Source organism: Cydia amplana, chromosome 6, assembly GCF_948474715.1.
Source record: "Cydia amplana chromosome 6, ilCydAmpl1.1, whole genome shotgun sequence".
Classification (NCBI taxonomy): domain Eukaryota; kingdom Metazoa; phylum Arthropoda; class Insecta; order Lepidoptera; family Tortricidae; genus Cydia; species Cydia amplana.
Window position 1 is genome coordinate 12,041,524 of NC_086074.1, and position 24,315 is coordinate 12,065,838.

At 37.5% G+C, this 24,315-nt stretch overlaps 1 protein-coding gene across 1 annotated transcript; it reads right to left on the reverse strand.

The window, feature by feature from the left end:
• Nucleotides 1-386: 386 nt before the first annotated feature.
• Nucleotides 387-22,486, reverse strand: LOC134648892 (intraflagellar transport protein 81 homolog). The gene is made up of 11 exons (XM_063503487.1): nucleotides 22,263-22,486; nucleotides 15,512-15,717; nucleotides 13,448-13,635; nucleotides 11,990-12,111; nucleotides 11,384-11,515; nucleotides 10,100-10,231; nucleotides 9,420-9,620; nucleotides 3,096-3,215; nucleotides 2,504-2,674; nucleotides 1,001-1,387; nucleotides 387-568 (listed from the first exon to the last, which is right to left on the reverse strand). Exons 1-11 carry the CDS (start codon nucleotides 22,407-22,409, stop codon nucleotides 401-403), a joined length of 1,974 nt encoding a protein of 657 aa, XP_063359557.1. The 5' UTR covers nucleotides 22,410-22,486; the 3' UTR covers nucleotides 387-400.
• Between the last annotated feature and the right edge of the window lie 1,829 nt (nucleotides 22,487-24,315).

Consider the following 24,315-nt stretch of genomic DNA (forward strand, 5'->3'; position numbering starts at 1 on the left):
TTTCAATTCCAGGTATAGGAGGTATTGAAAATAAAAATAGTATTATCGGTGCCCTAAGTAAGATTTTATTTGTGTAATTACTCATATGTGAATTAAAAATACATATAATCACGAAAAAATGTCTTAGCGATTCTCAAAAACTAAAGACCATTGAGCTTAAATTTAAGCTGTTAAGAATTCCACATACTTAAACAATATTCGACGCTGTATAACCCTGTATCAAAAGCGTGGGTACGTAAGACCGACGACGCGACGGTTATTTTAATACTTACATCTTTCAGGATAGAAATATAATAATGTCTGAAACGTAGCATTTTTATTTTATATTTGTTTTTAATATCTGATTTTCAAAGAGGTTAGCGAAGTTTCAAGTGAATTGGTTTAAACCAAATTCTTCTAATTATGTCAGGGTAAGCATCTGCGAGTGCTGCGTGATGTGCATGCGGCCCTGGCGCGCAGATGGCTGCGTCCGCGCACGTAGCTTGCAGCGCAACAGCTCCAGCGTGTTCTCCCACAGTCGCGTCTGCTCTTCCACTATGCCTTGACGGGAACTGATCACCTTTTGTTCCTAAAATAATTATAATTTTTGGATTTTTTTGACGGGAGACATTCAAAATCGTATTTATACATACAGTCGAATTTAAAAAATATTTCCCCAGTGGCGCTAAAAATTTAGCGGCTTAAATACTTATTTACGTTGCAAGAAAATTATTAATTCTGCTTTTACAGTTAACCTCGGGATTTTAATTATGTGTTGAGTATAAAAGTTACGTAGGTATATTTATTTATCATAAATATATATATATTTATTTAAATAAACTATTAGTTACTCAGTAACGCCCATATTAAGTATATAAGTTATAAACAACCATGAGTACAATCAAAGTCTCAAATATTTTAACTTTAAAGTTAGGTAAATAATGTTTTTAAAAAGATACCTACTTAGGTACTTGTCATGTATAGTATAGTTGTAGATATAATTACAATCGATTTAACTTACCTCCTCCAAGTTTTTTACAATTTGCTCCATATCAGCAACCTTTTTCATCAAAGCCTCGGTTTTGGAGGGCCTCCGCGGGGACTGCATTGAGTTTTTCATCTCAAACATCACAACCTCTTGTAAACTTTCGGCCTTTGTTATTTTTTGCCGCAAGTTTTTCCATTCCTCCTCCTTACTATTCAGTTGGTCAGTCAACTCTTTCACTTGATTCTTGAATGGTTCCATTTGCGAAGTAATGTTGATGGAGGTCGCTTCGTAAACGCGCTTCTTCTGGTCGTATTGCTGCTGTACTGATTGAAATTGCTCTTTTATCGGTTTTATTTTGTCCGCGAGCGGTTGTATTCCTTGGCGCACTTGAGACAGTTTCTGTGCTGTTTGAGCCACTAACTGAAATGTTCAATCAAGATGATAGATTATATGTATTTTAAAACAACGGCAGTAAACAAATAAAAACCGGCCAAGTGCGAGTCGGACTCGCGCACGAAGGGCTCCTTACCATTACGCAAAAAACGGCAAAAAAAATCACATTTGTTGTATGGGAGCACCACTTAAATATTTATTTTATTTTGTTTATATTATTTGTTATTAAATTGTACAACGGGGAGCACCACTTAAATATTTATTTTATTTTGTTTATATTATTTGTTATTAAATTGTACAACGGGACTTAATCGCGTTTGTATGGGAGCACCACTTAAATATTTATTTTATTTTGTTTATATTATTTGTTATTAAATTGTACAACGGGACTTAATCGCGTATGTAAGTTTTTCGAGGACGGCGTTGTCCCCGTGGTCTCGGAGAAGACTGGCTTAAGTTGACATCAGCATCCCCGTCCCGTCCCGTTAAGTCTCGTTGTACAATTTAATAATGTGTAAAAATCGTGAAAGTTTAAATCAGTGGTATATTATTTGTTGTTATAGCGGCAACAGAAATATATTATTTGTGAACATTTCAACTATCTAGCGACCACGGTTCATGAGTTACAGCCTGGTGACAGCCAGGCAGACGGACAGCCGGAGTCTTATTAGTAATAGAGTCCCGTTTTTACCCTTTGAGTACGGAACCCTAAAAATACCCCTGACACAGTATTAACTCATGTTAAGTCAACCTGACCTTGTAACCGCCGCGCCGTCGTCTGATATGTATGTATGAGACAAAGTGACAAGGTCACATAGGTATTCAGAAAACCTAACGGAGTAAGAAATTGCCAGCTCAATTTTTGACGTTAAATTAAATATGTACATAAATAAGCAGCTTTATATATTTTTTAACACAAGTATTGCTGTTAACATTAAATAATACAAGTTAACCCGAAAACACATTGTGTGTGACAAATTGTTAGGTACAGGCACCATCATATATATCTGAGCGGCCGAGGTACTCAAAAATATCTTGGCCTTGGCCGCTCCGATATATCTGATGGCGACTGTACATTGAACTAGGTACTTAATTAAATTGTAAATGAAGATAAATAATACTCATAATACTGGCATTTTTTACCTGTGATAAGTCATGCAAAGATTTTTTCTCTAAGTCCGCCGACTTAAAGTCTTTTTCGGCGGCGTCATCGTCTTCAATCTTCGTTTTCTTGTGATTCACTAGAGCCAATTCCACGGTAGGATCAGCGGTGCTCAGGAGATGTAACGTCCGCGTTAAGATCCCCGCCTCGACCTTTATCACAAACACGTTATATTTCTCAAGTTAATTTTCGATTGTATTTAAGAAATATTATGATGACAAAAGTACCAAAAATATGGGGGGCATATACATACATAAAACGTTAAATGTGGTTGCATTTTGAAATTAACAATATTAGTGAGTCGCGCCCAAGTGTCGTTCACAATTGCAATCAAATTAACAAGTAAAATACTGCATAGCATCATCAGTAGATAAAAACAATGTGCAATAATCATTTCATATTTTTAGTTTATAAAAGTGAAGTGCATTAATATTTAATTTGTAGAAGTCGCCGTCGACTGGACAGAAACGGCTTTGGACAGAGTAGCATGGCGGTCTTTGGTGTCGGAGGCCAAGATCCACTTCGGGTCGTTGCGCCACAGCATCGAGTTTCTATTTTTATTTCAGTTCCTACCTTAAAGGTTGATAAGTTGGCCCTCTGTCTTTTGTATATTGTGCTCTTAGTGCGCAGCGTGTTGACGTATTTCTTTAACTCCTCTCCTCTGAGGATCGTGTCTCCGAGAAGATGGCGAACCTGCGCCAAAATATAATTGTCAAATATTAATTCAACGTAAAGATTTCTTAAATCGAGTTTCATGTAACATTTGAATACACAAAAATACAAATTGCTGATCATTAGTATTTATAACAAGTACCAACTGCTACGGTTCATAATAATAAGATATCTCATTAGATGACTTAATAGGGAGATAAGAAAGCTCTTCAAATTTCATAATAAAAAAACGTCACTCACGTATTACGACAGATCAAAAGCCTAACTCAAATGAGATATTGATTTGATAAAAAAGAGGTCGCTTTTGCAGGCAAGTCACGCAAGTGTCCTCGGAATCTTTCGGATCATCGACATTTTAATGACCGATTATAGAAAATTGAAAATCTTCCCTTTGATAAGGCTCCCGATATTAGACTCCTTATCTGACCTTTGAGGGCGATTTAATATACCTACCTAAGTGTACGTTTCAATTATTCGGCTGGGGTCCAATTGAATTCGAGAATGTGACGTGACTGACCTATGGTCATAGTATGGCTACTTCTGTGATAACGATGTAACGACAAAACTGAATGTGTACCTATGTGCAGTATGGCCTGTCACCTATTCGCTAGGTGCACGACTGGTGCTGCCCTCATTTTGGCAGACTTTCTACGTTAAATCTTATGGAGTAAAATTAGTTCAAGCGGCTGCCGCTAGTACTAATGGCGGACATTCCATAAGATTACCTGTGTTTGTGACGATCAGCGCCACTTCCCCCTCCACCGACTTCGCACCTGGCTAATTGAATGTGATAAGACATTTTATTACTTTGTCAAGTCAAATGGGCCCTTGAATGTTTTTCTATAAATATCCATTATATCCAGGTATATCATAGGTTTCCTTTCCTTTATGACCTGCATGTTTACTAGTTTCTTAGAGTCGATCGATCGATATTGTTTTTATTAGGGTTTCGTCGTCAACTAGGAACTAATAGGAACCCTTATAGTTTCCCCATGGCCGTCTGTCTGTCTGTCCGCTTTGCTTTGCTGTGATCGTAAGGGCTAGAAAGCTGCAATTTGGGATGGATATTATACAAAAATATAAATCAATAATAAAAAATATAAAATCTAGAAAAAGAAAATTGGTAGAGTATCTCCCCTACACGTAAAGTGAGAATGCTTTTTTTTTCACTTTTACCCTATGGTCTGAGGTGTCGCTGGATATGTCATTCAAAACGAATATTTTCGGAAATAATTGCTCCGTAAGAAAAAAAGCGTGTCTTTTAATTTTATATTTTATTTTATATTTGTTTATTTTATACATACTAGTACTTACAGATAAACCTTACGTGCTAATAGTGTTGTTAGTATTATTTATTATAATTATTGTATACATACATTATAATATTATACAATTCAACATATAAATCTCTCTGTGATTAAGTATTACAATTCTATCAACTGTTTCGTGTCGTGTTTCATGTTTAATCATTCAATGAAAAATATAGTGGACATAATCCATTTTTGAGTTATCGCAAAAAATCTTCCCTTCATAGTAAAATGACGTACAAAGCGCTACGAACGTACTTTTGCTTGTTATGTGTAGCACCCGTTCAATGTCTATTGTGACGGCCGTCACTACGGAACCCTACACTGAGCTACTACATAGCCCGACATGCACATGGCTGTTTTTTTTTTAATATTGGTATTACAAAGCAGTGTAGAATTATTCGAAACGGTGAATAATCATTCATTTAAATAACGTATAATTTATTTTTAGTGTTGCCACTTGCCACAGTAATCTCATTTGAAAAATGAAGAATAATTGCGCTCATAAAATAGAATTCAACAAAGTATTATTCTGGAATATATATGTTACTTATTTGATAAATCTCATATTTCAAGCCACGTGCATTCGTACAAAGGCCTGTCCAATATCATATTTAGCATTCGAGATAAAGTTAATATTTAAAGTCAAAGGTAGGTTCAGTATTAATAAAAATTGTGTTTGGCAAGGCTGTAGTAGAATACTCTTACTTCACTATAACTTGACACTTGACTGAGTATGGATATAACCATACCGGGCGGCCTGATGGGAGCAATTTTGATGATAATGGTGAAAAAATTAAGTTTTTCAAACTATATCATGTTACATATCAAATGAAAGAGCTCATTGTAAGGATTTCAAATATATGTTTTTTATAATTTTAGGATTAATAGTTTAGCAGTTAGGTATTCAAGAAAATAGGCAAAAAATGATCATTCCCCCCTTCACCCCTTATCTCCGAAACTACTGGGTCTAAAATTTTGAATTCTTTACCTATAGATGACAGGAAAACCTATTAAAAATGTGCAGTCAAGCGTGAGTCGGACTTAATGTACGGAACACTTGGAACGCGAGTCCGACTCGCACTTGGCCGGTTTTTTTTTGTTCTTATTTACTGACAAATTGGTTTGACCAACTATAAGTAGTTTCTTTGGAATAAACTGGTTTGATTTTTTTGAAGCGCGCGTATATTACGGTCGGTTGCCGAAACGACGGTATTATACGCGCGTGAAAATAACGCTATTTTGAAACCGCTCCAAGTTGTAAGTAATTGGCCTCTTATTTTTCTTGTTTTTTATCAATGAGTGCATGGCGCTGACTGCCTTAGACCTTTAAAATGAGAAATAATATCTACTCGATACGGCGTAGCACACGTAGCGACCTTCGCATTGAATAAGCAAACTGATCCATAGAACTTACGTTACGCTTTACGGCCCAATTGGAACAATGGTTATAAGATTTCACAGCGATACGATACTGATTTGTCAGTGTCAAAATTGACATTTTTCCGAACCAAAATAAGGTTCATACAGTTCAATAATGACAGTTGAATATCAGTCTTTCTCGTTGAAAAGGGAACACGTTGTGAAATGCCGTATGTAGTCGCTAAATCGCCTTCACCCTTAGCACATGATTGGCGCGACAGTATCTCGCGGCGAGATAGACTACCCGTCTTTTTCTAACTATGTTAATATAAAAGAGGGACGGATAGTTTATCTCGCCGCGAGATACTGTCGCGCCAATCATGTGCTAGCTCGGATAATGCCTTGATAAGGGTTAAAGAAGATAAATCGTTTATTTGCCTTGCTTTCTGTCCTCCAAAATGTGACAGGGTGATGAAGGATTGGGGATTTTAGTATGAATGTGATGATTTTGTGGTTACTTTTCGCATAGTAAAATACGATATCATTCTTACCGAAATTGACTAAGCCCCACAGTAATCTCAAGAAGCCTTTGTGTTGTTAGTAGGTACTCAGACAACTATAATTATATTATGTAATATGTATGTACGCAAATACGTAGAAAACACGCAATAAGTAATAGTATTTCATACAGGAGGCTGGGCCCGATTCGGATTTTGAACAAGATAGGTATCAGTTAGATATCTATTAGACATTACCAAGATACGTCACTGTTGACACTTGTTTGACACTGACATATCTTGATGATGTCTAATAGATATTTAATATTTGACGTATCTTAATGTTCGAATATGACTGCAAATCAAACTTACATTGTGCATACAAGCGATATCTAAAGGATGTAGCGCGTACTTGTCCGTACATGTATTGGCGCAAGCGAGACAGACATTGGCATCCAGAACGGACACGCTATAACCCACCCCGAAAAGATTTACCTCACCGCGCCGACACGCATAGTCTACGCATTGACAGAATCTCGGATCGATTAGCAACGCAATGACGCTTGTCAATATTACTAATTAAAGTTGGACCAAGATAACTCTGCATGGCATTTGCAATGACAAAGTGTGGCAATGTTATAATTAATGTCAAATGTACAGTCAGCAGCAATAGTTGCTAAGCGGGCGAGGTGTTCAAAATGATCTGGACGCGACTTTATTCTAAGAGAATAGGAGCGCGTCAAAGTAATTTTGAACATCTCGCCCGCTTAGCAACTTCTGCTGCTGACTGTATATGAAACGTACTCTCACTTTATTCTATTCGAACCGGTGATGTTAGCTTAGACCATAGAGAAAAATACATAGAGTGCTCACTCCATACATCAGTTCAGACTATTCATTTCAGTGTCTACATCTAGCATCGAGTAGCGGAACTATCAGTACTGCTACTTGACAATAGATGTAGCACCGACCGGAAAGTCTTATGCTGTTGAGATAAGACTTTCCGTTCGGTGCTACATCTATTGTCAAGTAGCAGTACTAATAGTTCCGCTACTCGATGCTAGATGCTAATAGTCTTTTTGGTACTAAAACTGATGTATGGAGTGAGCACTCTATGTATTTTTTTCTCTATGCTTAGACTAACTCCAACAACTTTTTCTTCTACGACATTACTATGGTTACAGCGTAATATTTCGACTGACTGCCCTAAAGAACTTACACACATTGGTGAGTATAGTGATTACATACATAGTAATATAGTATTATGTATATTGAAATGTGTGTATAACAAAATATCAATAACAAGTTTTAAAAGTTCGAATGCCGCACCGCGAGGATCGCACCCGCTTGCCTTCAATAAACAACAGTAATTAATTATTACTTACCTACTTACATTTCATTCGCAAATGTATCTCGCTTTCGCTTCGAATAAAAATAGTGCTTTCGTTTTAATGAATAATGTATGGAGTAAGGACTGAGTACCATCTGAGTACTTACTTAATGTCTTTATGTAGATCTAAAAAGGTGAGAGAAAAATCTGATAATTAAATTCCCTTTCAGATTTAGACTGACTCTTTCCTAAAACATTTAATCCTATTGCATATTTTATAATGTTTCCCAATTCCTCTTTGTAATAAATTGATCATGTTCGCACATCAACATCACATCGCTGCCTACCTACATAAGATCAGATCACAACATGATTACACTGAAACGCGTCTGCGTCATACCTGATTAAAAGTGAAAGTACCTAATATTTTTTCTTTGAAGAGAAGGAGAGAAAATAGAAATTATTTTTTCAAAGTGAAAGCGCCTGTTATATGTAAACCCGTAAACCCCCAGAATGTATTCATGTAATCTAATATAATGTACTTAAACATCACTGTCAGACAGAAAAGTGTCTGGTGTGACTTGTCATCGTATACAATGAGGTTATTATAACGTTGAAATTCACATAATGGTACCGCACCTCGCTAATGTACACACACCTGCTGTGAATTATATGGTTCTTAGAATTTCTTCACATTACAGCTAGGTTGTCATGTCTTGTGAGTGATTCGGGGAAATATGGTCTGTTTAACTAAGAAAATGTAAGCTACTACTCAAGTTAGTATTTGTACTACTTTTATTTCACGTTCATAAGCGCATTGTAATACTCGTAGGCCTACTTGAAAAATAAACTATATTCATCTTTATCTCTTTACCTTAAAGTGGTTCCATTCTGTATATACCTTAATTCATATTCAATCTAAATATAAAGTAGTTGATTTAATTTAAATTTGCTAAATTACACTTTCGAAAAATATAAAAAAATATTCAATCTTTTTACATTTTTCATAATTCATTCAAATTCAATTAGCTGTGTTTCTGAAATGATAACGTTCATCTGTCGGATTTGTTTTATATTGAGTCACAAATTGAAAACAAAAAAATGCTAAGTACACATTAATGTCTATGTGTAAAATAATGACAACGAATAAAACTTTGTACCTATATAAGTACATATATAAAAAATAAAGCTATTTTATTTTCAATTATAAACTTTTATACACTTTAAATGCAAATTGAAATAATTAATTTCACTATACAGCATTCTTAAGCCAAACGAGGTTTTCAAGGATAAATCACAATCAACATTTCACTGTTGTAGCCTAAGTGGGTAACCCTAAACTTGTTAAAAGGCATTTTTCATTTTAAATATCAGTCTGTAAATTGGTTTGCCAGAAAAAGTCTAGAATCCAATTTTTTACTGGTATAGAGTTAACGTGTAGGTAATAAATGTATAGTGTAGCTGTAGGCATAACAGGCTGTAGGTACTATTATGTTAAACTAACCTTTGAAGACAACTAACTAACTGTCTCAGGCTTTGGTTTTTCATTTACGCCGTACGCTGCATACAGCGTCGAGGACGCCAAGCGAGGCGCAATACTTGACACTGCTATAGCGGCTAGCTCGTTGGCGCGCGTAAAGCTGGCGTCCTTGTTGTGCCGGATCACAGCCATCTGCTACCGGAACGGCTCTAGCTTGTCCTGGGGCATCGTGGACGCCACTTGACATACCTGAGACTGCAAGTCCGCCAGAGTGGCCTCGTGCTCGCGCAGGGACGCTGCCAGCTCATCGGCGCGCGCGGCACTGGCGTCCTTATTTCGCCGGATCACCGCCGCCTGCTGCCGGAACGGCGCCAGCTTGTCTTCCTGCGGCGTAGAGGATGCCAAGCGACGCTGTACGAGCTGTTCGATTTCACTGTTGACCACTGCTATCTAATAAACAAATAACTTATTAAAAATATAAGTATGCGTAAGTTAATTAGCTCTGCAATCCAAATTCTGACATGCCTTGATCTATCGGCTATCATCGAAGGTCTCTCTATCAAATCAGATGTTTGAAAGACGGAAATACCTATCAGCTCTTACGCACTGACTATCTTCATATCAAAGAAATAAACTTCCAATGAAGGATTTCGTAGCGTGTTCCATTTTCGAAAACGTTTGGCTGTGGCGACGATTCCAGTATTCGTTGCGGATGGCACGCATATGGTGTCATACGCCACACGTTAAAAAAATTGATGACACGCCTGTCGTGTCATCCGCATCGAAACGGTTAAGACGAATTCAACAAAACCCAATGGACATTGTAAAATGTTACTTTCTGTACACAAACTTAAACAAAAACATTCCATAAGTAGGTACTTTAATAAAACCCCAATTATGCAACACAAGGAAACTACTAATAATTTTACCTTGTCTTGCACAGCCATTAAATCCGACCGAGTGGGATGTTGCTCCATGGCAATAGTTTGCATAATATTCAGCTCTTTCTGCAGGTGCGCAGCCTCTTGCGGCAATTTCTCCTTCACGAGGTAGCTGTTCAGCTGTAAAAATATTCATAAATTCAATTCAATTAGAACGCGCATCTCATAAAATGAAAGCAAAAAGGATTTCCGCGGAACTGGGTTATATAAATGAAATTTCAGACCACCTATTGGACTCAATGATTTTTTGGAAATATTAATTAAATGAGAATCGGAAATGATTTCGCTGATTTTTAGGGTTCCGTACCCAAAGGGTAAAAACGGGACCCTATTACTAAGACTCCGCTGTCCGTCCGTCCGTCCGTCCGTCCGTCTGTCACCAGGCTGTATCTCACGAACCGTGATAGCTAGACAGTTGAAATTTTCACAGATGATGTATGTCTGTTGCCGCTATAACAACAAATACTAAAAACAGATTTATAGTAAAATAAAGATTTAAGTGGGGCTCCCATACAACAAACGTGATTTTTGACCGTCGGGCGGGGTCAGTACTTGGATTGGTGACCGTTTTTTTGCTTGTTTTGCTCTATTTTTTGTTGATGGTGCGGAACCCTCCGTGCGCGAGTCCGACTCGCACTTGGCCGGTTTTTTGCTTGTTTTGCTCTATTTTTTGTTGATGGTGGAACCCTCTGTGCGCGAGTCCGGCTCGCACTTGGCCGGTTTTTTTTAAGTACGCTGCAGTTTAATTAAACAATAAGTACAATTTTTAGTAAACATTTAACAGTGTAATCGTATTCAGAGAGGAAAACATTTTTTTATACTTTGAATTTTTGGTCAAAAATAAAATCAAGTTCCCCCGTGCAGTAGCGTGCGTGTAGGCACTAAGCACATTTAGCATTTCATCGCTCGGTACCTTGCTCAGTAAGTATAGGTCTTATCATTTAAAAAGTGGCAATTTATTTGCCGAACGAAAATTATACCTACAAATTAAAATTTCTGATTAAATTTAGAATTCTTATCTGCACATTTGATATTGTACACCCTACACAATGCGTTATTGTGCGTAGCCTCTTCCTATAATGTCTCATTTGATAATTATTTATATTTGCAACACTTAACACATTCGCTGCAAGCAACTCGCTAGGCTTTCTCTGTTTGTAGGCGCTTTTCGCGCGTTATTGGCTACGCTACGCTCGTAGCACGTAGCTCGCGCTGGCAATGAATGTGTTAACTACATCAATATTAATATAGAATACTCTAACCATATCATACCTGAATTTCCTCATTCAGATGTTTAATCACGTCGTTAACTGTTTTCGGCGCCGCACTTTGCCCATGTATAACATTTAAATATCTTTTCAATTGGTCCGAAGCAGCCTTCAATTGGGCTTGTTGGGTCTCGTACTAAATGATAAAAAGCAGTGATATATTAATTTTCATTTACACGGAGAAACTAATAAAACAATAAAGCCATTAAAATCTTGCGCACTCAGTCTTGCGAACGAATACCAATAAAAGAAGCGTACAACGCAAAAACGTTGGTATGCAAAATTAAATTACGCTCCTGGTTTAATTAAATTTTGAAAAACACATTTGACATAGGTTCCTACATCAGCCTTTCCCAAACTATGGGTCGCGACCCATTGGTGGCTCACGAGCAAAAATATTAAGTGGGCCTTGAAACTACTAGGGCATCTGAGCGTCACAAATGTTTTTGTATGCGCCTTTTTAAGACAGCCAAGCGGTGGCTCTCGAATTTGGCAGTTTTTGTTAGGTGGGTCGAAGGCCAATCAACTTTGGGAACCACTGTCCTACATACATACATATTCTAAACATAGCAGGTAATTAATACGACGTCGTAGTGTTTGTACTAATTACCTGGTGCTCCAGTGTGCTCGTCATTTCCTGTTGAACCCTTAGAGCCTTGCTAATATTCATCAGCTCATCCTTATTGCCTACGTCTATCAGATTAACTTGCACGTTCTCTAATCGCTTAATAACTGTAAAGGAATAACTCGAGCTTAAAAGACGTATTAAATAATGTACTTTGACTAAAATTAATTTAAAAGCTTAATTTGGATTAAACGTTTCGAATTTTTCAGAGTCGGCGAAGTCGCCGAATTTAAAGTCAATGTAACATTTTAACACGTGTAATAACTAAATATAATTCGTTTTATATATAAGGTATATATAGGAATACTACATAATTTCTACATTTTGTAGCTTAGGTATGCGAAGCACAATTTTGAGTAAGTATGTTATCAGAGGCAGAGGCAGTATGCAGAGGTTCTACTTAAGTAGGTACTTTTAAACTAGGGAACAAATCAAATTATTTTATAAAATATTTTGATTTGTGTTTTTTAAGTAGTCACACTTATCAATTATTAACTGAACTACTTATAGGTACTTTTACTTAATTTCTCCTTTAATTTCCCTCGTTTAGAATGTTGGTGGTAATCGATGTATGAGGTTATTAATTATTATCTGCTTCTATTTGGGTAAATAGATAAATAAATAAATTTGGGTGACATTCAAGTTGTTCCTGCTTCGTTTTACGATACTAGTTGCTCGTGAGTTACCTCGGTGTTAGTTATAATCATCAAGTAAGTACACTAACCTAACTTAATCCAGAATTAAGGAGTCCAAATATTAATAATTATGTAATTCTGTATTTTCTGACATTAAGACTACAAAATGCATCACATTTCTCGACTTTACAGTCATATTTACTTCACTGATCACGTCGTCACAGAATAAGTAATAGTATTATTATACAGAACGGCCACGCACCGCCCCGCCCCGACTCGCATTACCTCGCCCCGTGCTCGCCCCGCGAGATGAATCTGGCGGACTTCTGGGGTGTTCTCAGTAAAGCGACTTACCCACACATACACAATGACGAGTGTACAGACGTGCCGTGCACACATATTAAACGCAAATGATTTTTGATGTATGGCGTGTCCGCCCTGTGACGTCGTCTGAGTTTTTGACCTGCTTAAGCTGATTCGTTCGTGCCGAACGAGGTGACACCGGTGACACCCTTAGGAAAAAACTAAAAGTCGTGTGTATTTCTGTGTCCAACTGTCCACTTAGAACCATAAATACATTTAATACCATTATGCCTCTTTTTCCCAGTTCTCACAGAGTTTCTGCCACTCAAAAGTAGGTAGTACCAAAATGTTAAGTAAGTAGACTCTGTTATAATAAACTTTAAATGTTAAATATCACATCAACGTTAAAAGCGAGGTTCCTTTTAAAATGACAAGGTTTTAAGTTCTAAGTGCGCTCAACGCTTTCAAAAGTGGAGTGTAGCTTTTACTGAAAGGAAATTGGTACCTATATCGCGCTCGACCGCCATCTCCTTGATATCATTAATGATTTCAGACGCATTTTCCTTCTGTAACATCCTTGTTCGCTTGTGCACCTCTTTGAATTCATCTATTAGATTCTGGTACAGGTCCAGTAAATCTTGGATCGTATTATTACGTGCTACGTCGGTTGGTATATCTGGTATCTTCAAATATCTAAAAAAAACATTGCTTATTACATATTTAGTGAGGAAACTTGGGAATTCAGAAAACATATCGAATTCCTTATCAACTCGTTTTCTTAGATATTCCTGCGTTACCTAAATATGTTTGTGTGTGTGTATCTAGGTTAAAGAGTTTTTATATAATTCGAATGTAGGTTTATCTTACAAGGTTAAACTAAAAGGGTGGGTAAGTATTTCAGCAGTCTATGTAATACCTAAACCTATTATATATAATTATATCGTTCCTACGTGCGTTTCATCGTAACGTGTGCCGTAGCGTAACCACAGCCAATTTTGATAAATGATGTCTAAATCGATTCGCTTATTTTTTGGGTCGAGGGACGTGACGTAGCTAGGCTATATTTTAACAGACGTCCGAAAAAGAAAGTGGAACTCCTTTTCAAATTCAAAATAACCCAATATTACTATAATTTATGATATATAAACATAGCACAGGCTAACGTTACCTACTGAACGTCAGCGACGCCGTACGCGTCAGTACGCGTAAATGGCATTACCTAATATTATTCGAGCTTCCGACCTTACTGAAAGATAAACTGGTAAAATATAGCTTGAGTCAAGGTTACTAATATACTACTTATTTAGTCAGTGTCTAATAACCAAACCAAAACCTTAACCTTCTCTCGCGTTCAATAATTTACTTGTTTGTCTTTATAATAAGTGTGCTTATCGCGAACTTTAATAAACACGGGCTGAAATTTATCGCTCAAAATTTGTAATGTTTATTGGACAACTTAAATAAATGTAGGCGAACATGCATTAAGATACTCTTTATAAATTATTTAGTGACCTTCTTTCAAAATAACTTTAGATACTAAGATACGCCTCAATAACACCTTAACCGCATCTAAAATTTACACATGTTATACGTGTAAGTAAGACTAATTTTCGTGAGAAAATATTCATTAATTTGTTCTAATATAAAAGGACGGCCAAGTAATTGCATTCGAAATCAACGAAGATACGTGTTTTTCTCTTGTACTAACCAAAGATATTATTATCTTGCAATGTTTAAATTAGACATTGTAACCGAGACGAAAAAAGGTAGAGCAAAAATAGGTTTCGGTCAGTGAAACAAATAAACTGGAAATATGAATAGATTCCTGAATAATTAAAAAGCAATTTCCATAATAAAATAACAAGATGTTTCCCTAGTAAAGGCGGAAAGGTCATTACTCATTTGGACACTGTCTAAAATAAGACAAGTATGCTAATTCCAGATAAAAAGATAAAGCAGCTGAGAGGGCTACTCGCCGTTATATTTCAATCTGCTTGATCAAATAAAACGATTCCCAGAAATGTGAATTGTGATCTATTCTGTTAGGTATCCAGCGTTATATTTTGCATACACTTCTGCGAGTCTCTATGGTTTTCTAATTAATTATGGTTGTGTTTTAAGGTGTTTTATTTTATAATATACCTACATTTCTTACACATTGATGATAAATTTGGTACTGAAATGAAATGAAATGAAATGAAATGAAAATTTTATTGATAACAATTGTTACATGTCTTCATTCATTTCATGTTTCATGTCATTGTCATGTCTGATTCTGGAAATAATCTAAAAAAATATAAAAAAATTCGATAACAAAAAAACGGCTCTCATACCTACACTCATAAAGGGATATGCCGATAGCCTAGGAGTGAGATACTTTATATAAGTCCGACCTTCACCGATCTGCCTACCGAATGAAACTTATATTTTATGAAAGAAAATATGATCCTAAATAAAAATAAATAGGGTTGCCTAAGAAAGAAATATGGTCAAGGGAAAAAAAACTTCAAATTTCACCGACTTGCATACCGAACGAACTAAGTTCCACAATAATATCAATAAATCATACTTGGCCAGATAAGCGGTGTTAGTGACGTGCTCCTTGTTGGCCAGCAGCCAGTACAGCACGTGGTGGACGGTGTTTGCGTCACCCGCTAGCAGCAGAGCCCGGAACCGCGGCGGATCCTCGCCCGCCGGCGGTCGGTACTTGACACTGCCCAGCATCTCCAGCAGACGGACCGACACGGTCTCGGGGTCATCGTCGCAAACGTCCAACTGGAAATAATAATAAACTTACAGATTGTTTTAAATTTAATTATTCCACCCTTGACGCGCACTATAAAAACATATAAGCACACGCCATATTTTGTACAAAAGTATAACTGCCAACTGCATCCAGCGCTAGAGCTAGCGCCGACGTTGTGATCCTGGTGTAATCAATAGTTGTTCTGGAGAATACTTCCTTCCCCCAGCACTATCATTCAAATGGAAGGAATGAGTGGAATTTTTCATCCACTATGCTACTCACGTCACGGTTGGCTGTCTATAGTGTCTACGTTTCGGCTACTGACTCACCAACAAACGACCATACATAGTTTTAGGGTTTCGTACCCAAAGGGTAAAAACAGAACCCTATTACTAAGACTCCACTGTCCTTCTGTCTGTCCGTCTATCTGTATGTCACCACTCACCAGGCTGTATCTCATGAACCGTGATAGCTAGACAGTTGAACTTTTCACAGATGATGTATTTCTGTTGCCGCTATAACAACAAATACTAAAAAGTACGGAACGCTCGGTGGGCGAGTCCGACTCGCACTTGTTAGAAAACAGTAATCAGGGCATGTATTTAAGAATTAGGTTACACCAAAAAAAAGGTTCGTCCCGGTTCGCGTCATGTATAACCCTTCGTGATAGATTTATGTGACGTGTACACTGTACACGCACCAAAATCTTTCTGCTTCCTGCTCAAACGTGACCGCTTTCAGAACTCCAATATCGATATATATGTGAATACTGATACAAATGTGAGGAATTTATCGCTACATTCGTACGTAACACTATTCGTATCGAACGCAATAAGGGTACCAAAGAATCGAATTAATTCTAAGATATTTGCGGGAAGTGCGGGCGGCCGTAACTTTCCTGATATTCTTTTTATTACAGTTTTATGTACAACAAAAAGGTAGGTTCAACAAAAAGTGTTAACTGGCTAATAACTATGACCGTAAATACATTCCAGATATAGACTGTCACTTCCAAAACTGTTTCAGATATTTATCGTCCAATGAAGTCATATACAATTAATTATAAAGGAATTAAATATAATTATCAATAAAGTCTAACCCTAATTCTAAAGACACTAAACAAAAATAGAAACGGCTTCCTATGCCATCGAACATGTGGCGAGCATAACTTAGCTTTTATCCCTTCGCTTCCCTCGGGAACGTGGATTTTCCGGAAAGAGCTCTGAGTAGCCTGTATCACGTTTTGGCCTATAAACTCCGTAAAAACCCCCGCCAATCCATAAGTAGTGTGAATATATTCCATGCTGCGTGAATATTTATAAGATGGAGAATGTAAATGTAGGTATACTGCTCTCAAGAGCAATGAAAAAAGTGTCTCTATCATGTAGATTGTAGAATATTATTTCCGAAATAAACAAATGTCCTACCGTTACCTGAGATTAGATGAGTACATACTTATCCGTACTAGGGAAGACTTAATTATCGGTACTGAGTTTGTATGATGGCGAGAACCGGGAATTCCTGGTTCCGGTACTATATTTGTTTAGAAAACCAGTACCGGGAGCACTCCCTATTTCGTACTTGTGGCAAATTGCATCCAAATCTGTCATGCAGTTTTTGCGTTAGGTCCTATACCTACTTGAAAATTCAATTCAATTCAATGCATTTATTTCATGTATATAACCAAAACGCACTTTATTAGTAACAACAAGGACGTATACAAATATATGGTCCTTGGTAACACTTACAAACTAAGGGGTTAGTACCTAGGTAGGTACAGCGAGACATAAATTTAAAACAAAATGCAATCCCTCGCAGTGTGACAAGTAGGGACAGTCAACCCTGTCCGTATTTTCGCAGGATGCTGTTGGCACTGCTGCGCACCCGGCGCATGCACCAAGGATGCCGCGCGCGCACATGCATGGTATGGTAATTTAGAAACTGTCCACGCGCGCCGCCGCGAACATCGAGCTAAAGAAACGAGGCGGCCCCATCAATACCCGAAACGCATTGTTATTGTTATACTGGACCCGAAGACCCCATATTATGCTCGTTGCGAATACTGCGCCCACAAATTGCAGGGTATATATAGATCGAGGCAAGTGCAAAACGCCCTATTTAAACAATGTACCTAACTTCCATTGTTTTTGTAAAATCACACATGTATTACACTTAATTTCTCGAGATATGGACATAGACTTCGATACTTACGTAATCTGGGTTAAATCTTGGAAGCTAAATTTGACCCACTTCCCGATTTCCGATCAAGCTGAACTTTTTCAGACAATGTACCTAACTTCCATTGTTTTTGTAAAATCACACATGTATTACACTTAATTTCTCGAGATATGGACATAGACTTCGATACTTACGTAATCTGGGTTAAATCTTGGAAGCTAAATTTGACCCACTTCCCGATTTCCGATCAAGCTGAACTTTTTCAGACATATGTAAATCGGATGACAATGCAATATTATAATGACATGGAGCTGATCTGATGATGGAGACAGGAGATGACTATGAGACGTTTTTTGATGAGAATTATCTCGATGAATGGTATTAGTTACCACTGTAAGCAGTGGAAAGAAAAGTACAGTCAGCGATAAAATCTTGTACCAAAAATGAACATTTTGCCTAAAACTTATTACGTTAATGGAATTGTACGCAAGATACGGAGATATTATAATAACAAACTTGTTTACCTAAGGAGATTTGAAGAAATAATAAAAAGATTCAGCATTAAGATAATAAGATCCAATTGGTTCGTTTATTATTCAAATGTTACGATTCGGGTCCACAGGTTAATTACTTAATCAGATTAAATTGGCTTCGCATCGCAATACAAATGTTCTTAGGTAAGTATAGGTATTTAACACAATATAAACAGAACAACCTCTTTGTTTCCGAACGTGATTATTTAGAATGTTAATGTGTTTTCGAACGAGTCCCTCCGTCGGCATTCTCATGTCTGTGGCCACTGACAAAGGGCAATAAATCAGATCACTTAATAATTTGATATCTTTTATTATATATAATAAACATGGTGTCAGAAGTGGGATTCACATAAAGCCTTACTGTGGGGACACTGTAGATGGTGGTCACCCTAGTCAGACACAGGTCCCAGATCACCAACCACTCGATGTGCAAGATAGAGAACCAGAGTTTTCTGGCTTTGAATTAACGGAACAGAACCAGAATACTAACCCTCTTATGGTTCAGCCACCAATCAGAGAGCAACCACCAGAGATGGAACCTGAAGAGGCCGTACGCCGCAGTAGGCGGGCTAGGACACAACCACGTCATCTAAGAGACTATGTTGTATCTTGTTTTAAGAAAGGGAGATGTTTCCGAACGTGATTATTTAGAATGTTAATGTGTTTTCGAACGAGTCCCTCCGTCGGCATTCTCATGTCTGTGGCCACTGACAAAGGGCAATAAATCAGATCACTTAATAATTTGATATCTTTTATTATATATAATAAACACTCTTCAAACAAATACATAGCCCAATATGTAGATAGGTATCTATATAAATACGTGTGTTTGACAAGATATGTATATTTTAAGGATGTAGCACAGAAAAAAAAAGTACTGGCTGAATAGAATGTTCTTTTGCATAAAATGCTTCGTAATTATAAAAAACTTTAAATAAAAAAATAAAAATAAAAAGTTTCCCACCTAAAATTCAATAAAAAATAAGTTTTTGGAAAAAATGTCATTTTTGGTACAAGCTTTTATCGCTGACTGTACTTTTCTTACGACAGACACCTAATACTCATCGAGACAATTCTAAAACCCCTCAAGTAACACAATTAGCTTGCGTTGTTTCATCACAGAGTTCCAATGGCCACCTCCTGTCTCCATCATCAGATCAGCTCGACGGTACCATAATATTGCATTATCACCCGACTTACATGTGTATGCAAAATTTCAGCTCAATCGGAAACCGGGAAGTGGATCAAATTTAACTTGCAAGATTCCATTACATAGTTACATACGGTCGACTGGTCGATATAATAAAAGCTTGTTAAAAAGAATGCCGTTTATGATTCACGTTATGAGACAGTGTTCCTCTGTACGTATCCGAAAGGGCCCAAAATGTCACGAAAACCTGCTGATTGTATATAAATAAATTGAAGGCGTTTGTAATTAAGTGGATGAAGCATTATATGGAGTATATATAATTTTTCACCTCAGCAGCTCGAACAAGGGTACTTTGATTCTTAAAAACAGTGAGCAAAATGCGATTTTGCTCACTGAGTGAGACAAAATGACATTCAAGTGACCTTTATAGTCAAATGTCATTTCAACATGCGGGGTCTAATAAAAGTTCGAAATACTTGGGTTCTATTATCTCTGTCCCTTTCACACTGTTAGCAAAAAGAAATAGACAAAAAAAAGTTAAAACAACATTCAACAGTATATTCACGGTTTATAATAGACCCCCGAAAAACTTCAGACCGCATCGTTCCAAACCACGTACGAGTATGAATTCTTAATAATTAATAAATAAAAATAAAGTTTAAGATTTGATAAAAACTGATAAAATACTATATTTTAGGTATTTTATTGTACAATTAAAATAACGAACTCAAAAAATACACAGATCATCACGCAAAATTAATTATTTTACTTTTAAGAATTTCTACCATAGTTGACAAATAGTACGTATCCGCAATTCGGACCGTATCTTACAAAGATTTTTTTTTAAATTGTCGATTGAAGTGTTAGTTAATGTTTGTTATTTCTATATTATTTTTATGGAATTTATTATTACGTTTTGTTTTTGTGTTCCATTGCGGTAATTAAACTTAATTGTTTGTATATCTTAAGAAAACATGAGTGCAGGTATTAAGTGATGAACAAGGATTACATTTTTCAAGTTGTCTAATAGGTATGTTCTCACTGCGCTGAGGTGAAAAATGTTGTGTACTACACGAGATCAAAGTTATTTACATCTCGTGCGCTTTTGAGTCCCTTACTACGCTCAAGATTCTAAATTAGATTCACTCGCTACGCTCGTGAATCTATTATAGAATCTTTCGCTTGCACGGGACTCAAAATAAGCACTCGAAGAAATATCAAACTTTGATCACTTGTTGTACAAATAACTATTAAGTTTAAGTGTAAGTGTATAATTTATTTGACATGTAAATTGGCTTTATGAATAAACGAGTATGAGTATGAGTATGAGTATAAAAATGTTTACGACTTACCAGAACGCGGGAAAACAAAAAAGACCTCCTCCACAGAGGTTAAATGGGTCTTGCAGATGTTTTAAAAGAATCCACTTCTATCGTTGCGTTCTGGCGGTTCTGGGCAAGTAAAATTGGAGAAAAAAGGTTTGCAGATATCTCTAGATACAATCAAAAGGCGTTTAAAGGAAAATGGTTTAAAATATCACAGTACGGTGAAGAAGCTTCTCCCTTACTGAAAAACATGAAAAAAAAGGCTACCGTAGGCGAAAGAAAACAAAAACCTTAATTGCAATCATATTTTTTTTCCGATGAAGTTTCTGTTTGGGCAGTTAATTACTTGACTTAGGCTTGTTCTACAACAAATAATAGAGTGCTCGTGTGAACCGAGAATTACCCAGTAGAGGAACATATATGTTTGGGGATAAGTACTTCTTGAAACAGGGTTTCGGCCATTTGCACTTGTGCACCGATACACTGAACGCCCATAAAATGGTAAAATTGATGAAAAGGTATTGTCGCCGTCCGTTATCAAAAGTTCCCAAAGGATAAGGCTTCTTGGATCCCGCAAGATAAAAATGACCCTAAATGCCGAAGTCAGCACTGTACTACATGAAAAACTGAAAATGACGTCGTAATTTTGGATTGGCCCTCACAATCACCCGACGCCAACCCAGTTCAAAATGTTTGGGCGTGGCTGAAGCTTAAATTACGAGGAAATAACACTCTTAGTATTATTAACCTAACTGGAGAACTGAAGTCTGCGTGTACGTCTTTACCTTGCATTTTAGCTGAAAATTTGGTCGAAATTATCCCTCAAAGATGCCAAGGTATTATTCATAATTCAGGAGACTGGACGTCTCTCATATGATAGTACCTATTTGACATGTGTACATACTTATAGTTCGCGGCGCGTGCTTTACCCACCATCAAGTATAGTAGGTACCTATAGTACCTAAGTGGACGCGCCACTAAGCGTTGCGCTGTTGTGTTACTTAGGCACCCAATCGAAGCCAACAAGCAGAACGCACCTACAGAGCGCGACGCAAAATAAGAAGGAATTTGAATGCAACATAAATTTAAATCATTGTCGGTATTCGCGTGGCCAGCAGACCAACCTTTCATTCAAGGCTCTTGCGCTCGCGTAGACACTCCATACGTGTGGATGTGTGGACATCTCGTAAATCACATTTTACGACTAAAGACCGGAGATGCACTACTTCTCTCCATTATACTGTGCTACGTATATCAAAACATTACTTGAGAGATATAGGTAGGTACATGTATATATGTCCTTAAAAACTTTAGGCCCTGCGAGTTACTCAAAATCTATAAACGTAGGAAAGTTCCACAAGGCTTAAGCCAACAACAAAACTTACCTTCTCCCCAGCGTTAAAGGCTACGAGTAAATCGACGAGCAGCTGGAGTAACTGCTTTTCATCCAAGGCGTCAAACTTTATCAAGTCGTAGTTCCGCCCCAAACTTGCGTTTATCTCCTTCACGATAAACTTTATTTGTTCCGTCATTGTTTTAGAACAAGACAATAGCAAGAAAATCACTTATCTTTTTGTTGTTTCGGAACTTTTCGCTGTGAACAAAGAGTTATGTTGACTGATTTGATGTTATATCACCATGGAAACATCGTGGTAGAAAGAGTCATGATGTCATAAGTTGCGTTTAGTCGTTTAAGTTCACGCATAAAACTTTAATACCTGTTTATCATTAATCATATCTCTGATAATATGCTTTACGGATTTACATAACCATCATATTAAATTCTCCTCAACAACAACAAACCCTGTTACTGTTAACATTCTAAATTTTATAGTTTGAAGTGGTTAGCGCGCCATCTATCAGATAGTCTGAAAGAAAGTTACAAAGAGGGGTTTCCTAGTCTGCAATTTCTGAAGCTCGCATATCTTATCTACCAGAGGGCATAAGAATCTAAAGCTTTGGATTCCTCCGAAAACGGTGCCGTCATATTACGGCCGCTATATAGCGTTGACTGACGTCACTAGAACGTTGTCTATGTAAACAAGATGGCGCGGTTTCCTAGACGGCGTTACGTTACGTTGATTGTCAACGTAAAGCTTTGGATTCCTCCGAAAACGGTGCCGTCATATTACGGCCGCTATATAGCGTTGACTGACGTCACTAGAACGTTGTCTATGTAAACAAGATGGCGCGGTTTCCTAGACGGCGTTACGTTACGTTGATTGTCAACGTAAAGCTTTGGATTCCTCCGAAAACGGTGCCGTCATATGACGGCCGTCATATAGCGGCCGCAAAAGACGGCCGTCTTTACGGTGGCGACATGTGGAAAGTACCACGGCGTCATAACACACCGTCATCCACCAAGGTCAAAGCGGCAAATTTGAAAAATGTAGGCGCGATACGATAACGACCCATAGAAAATTTGAATTTCGCGCCTTTTCCTACTGACAAGATTTGCTTGATCATCTATAATTTACTTGGAGGATGAAATATCATCAGAAGAGGAAAATAATCGTAGTACGGAATCATTTATTCAAATCTCGTGTCATTTATTCCAAAATGGCGTCACCGCTATCTAATAAAACGTTCACGAAACTATCGACAAGGTCATGACGGCCGTCATCTTACGTTACGTTGACAATCAACGTAACGTAACGCCGTCTAGGAAACCGCGCCATCTTGTTTACATAGACAACGTTCTAGTGTCGTCAGTCAACGCTATATAGCGGCCGTAATATGACGGCACCGTTTTCGGAGGAATCCAAAGCTTTAGATTCTTATGCCCTCTGGTAGATAAGATATGCGAGCTTCAGAAATTGCAGACTAGGAAACCCCTCTTTGTAACTTTCTTTCAGACTATATTTTTCCCTACATTTTTCAAATTTGCCGCTTTGACCTTGGTGGATGACGGTGTGTTATGACGCCGTGGTACTTTCCACATGTCGCCACCGTAAAGACGGCCGTCTTTTGCGGCCGCTATATGACGGCCGTCATATGACGGCACCGTTTTCGGAGGAATCCAAAGCTTTACGTAAGATGACGGCCGTCATGACCTTGTCGATAGTTTCGTGAACGTTTTATTAGATAGCGGTGACGCCATTTTGGAATAAATGACACGAGATTTGAATAAATGATTCCGTACTACGATTATTTTCCTTGTCTGATGATATTTCATCCTCCAAGTGAATTATAGATGATCAAGCAAATCTTGTCAGTAGGAAAAGGCGCGAAATTCAAATTTTCTATGGGACGTTATCCCATCGCGCCTACATTTTTCAAATTTGCCGCTTTGATCTTGGTGGATGACGGTGTGTTATGACGCCGTGGTACTTTCCACATGTCGCCACCGTAAAGACGGCCGTCTTTTGCTGCCGCTATATGACGGCACCGTTTTCGGAGGAATCCAAAGCTTAACAAGCGCCAAAGAGAATAGAGAGT

What these genes read in the sequence shown, in the direction of transcription:
- LOC134648892 (XM_063503487.1), bottom strand. Translation starts at nt 22,409, where the DNA reads ATGACGGAACAAATAAAGTTTATCGTGAAGGAGATAAACGCAAGTTTG. An exon ending in GGCGGTCGAGCGCGATATAG is followed by an intron (nt 12,112 to 13,447) that starts GTACCAATTTCC and finishes ATTCCTTTACAG; the next exon opens with TTATTAAGCGATTAGAGAAC. An exon ending in CGAGCACACTGGAGCACCAG is followed by an intron (nt 11,516 to 11,989) that starts GTAATTAGTACA and finishes TTTATCATTTAG; the next exon opens with TACGAGACCCAACAAGCCCA.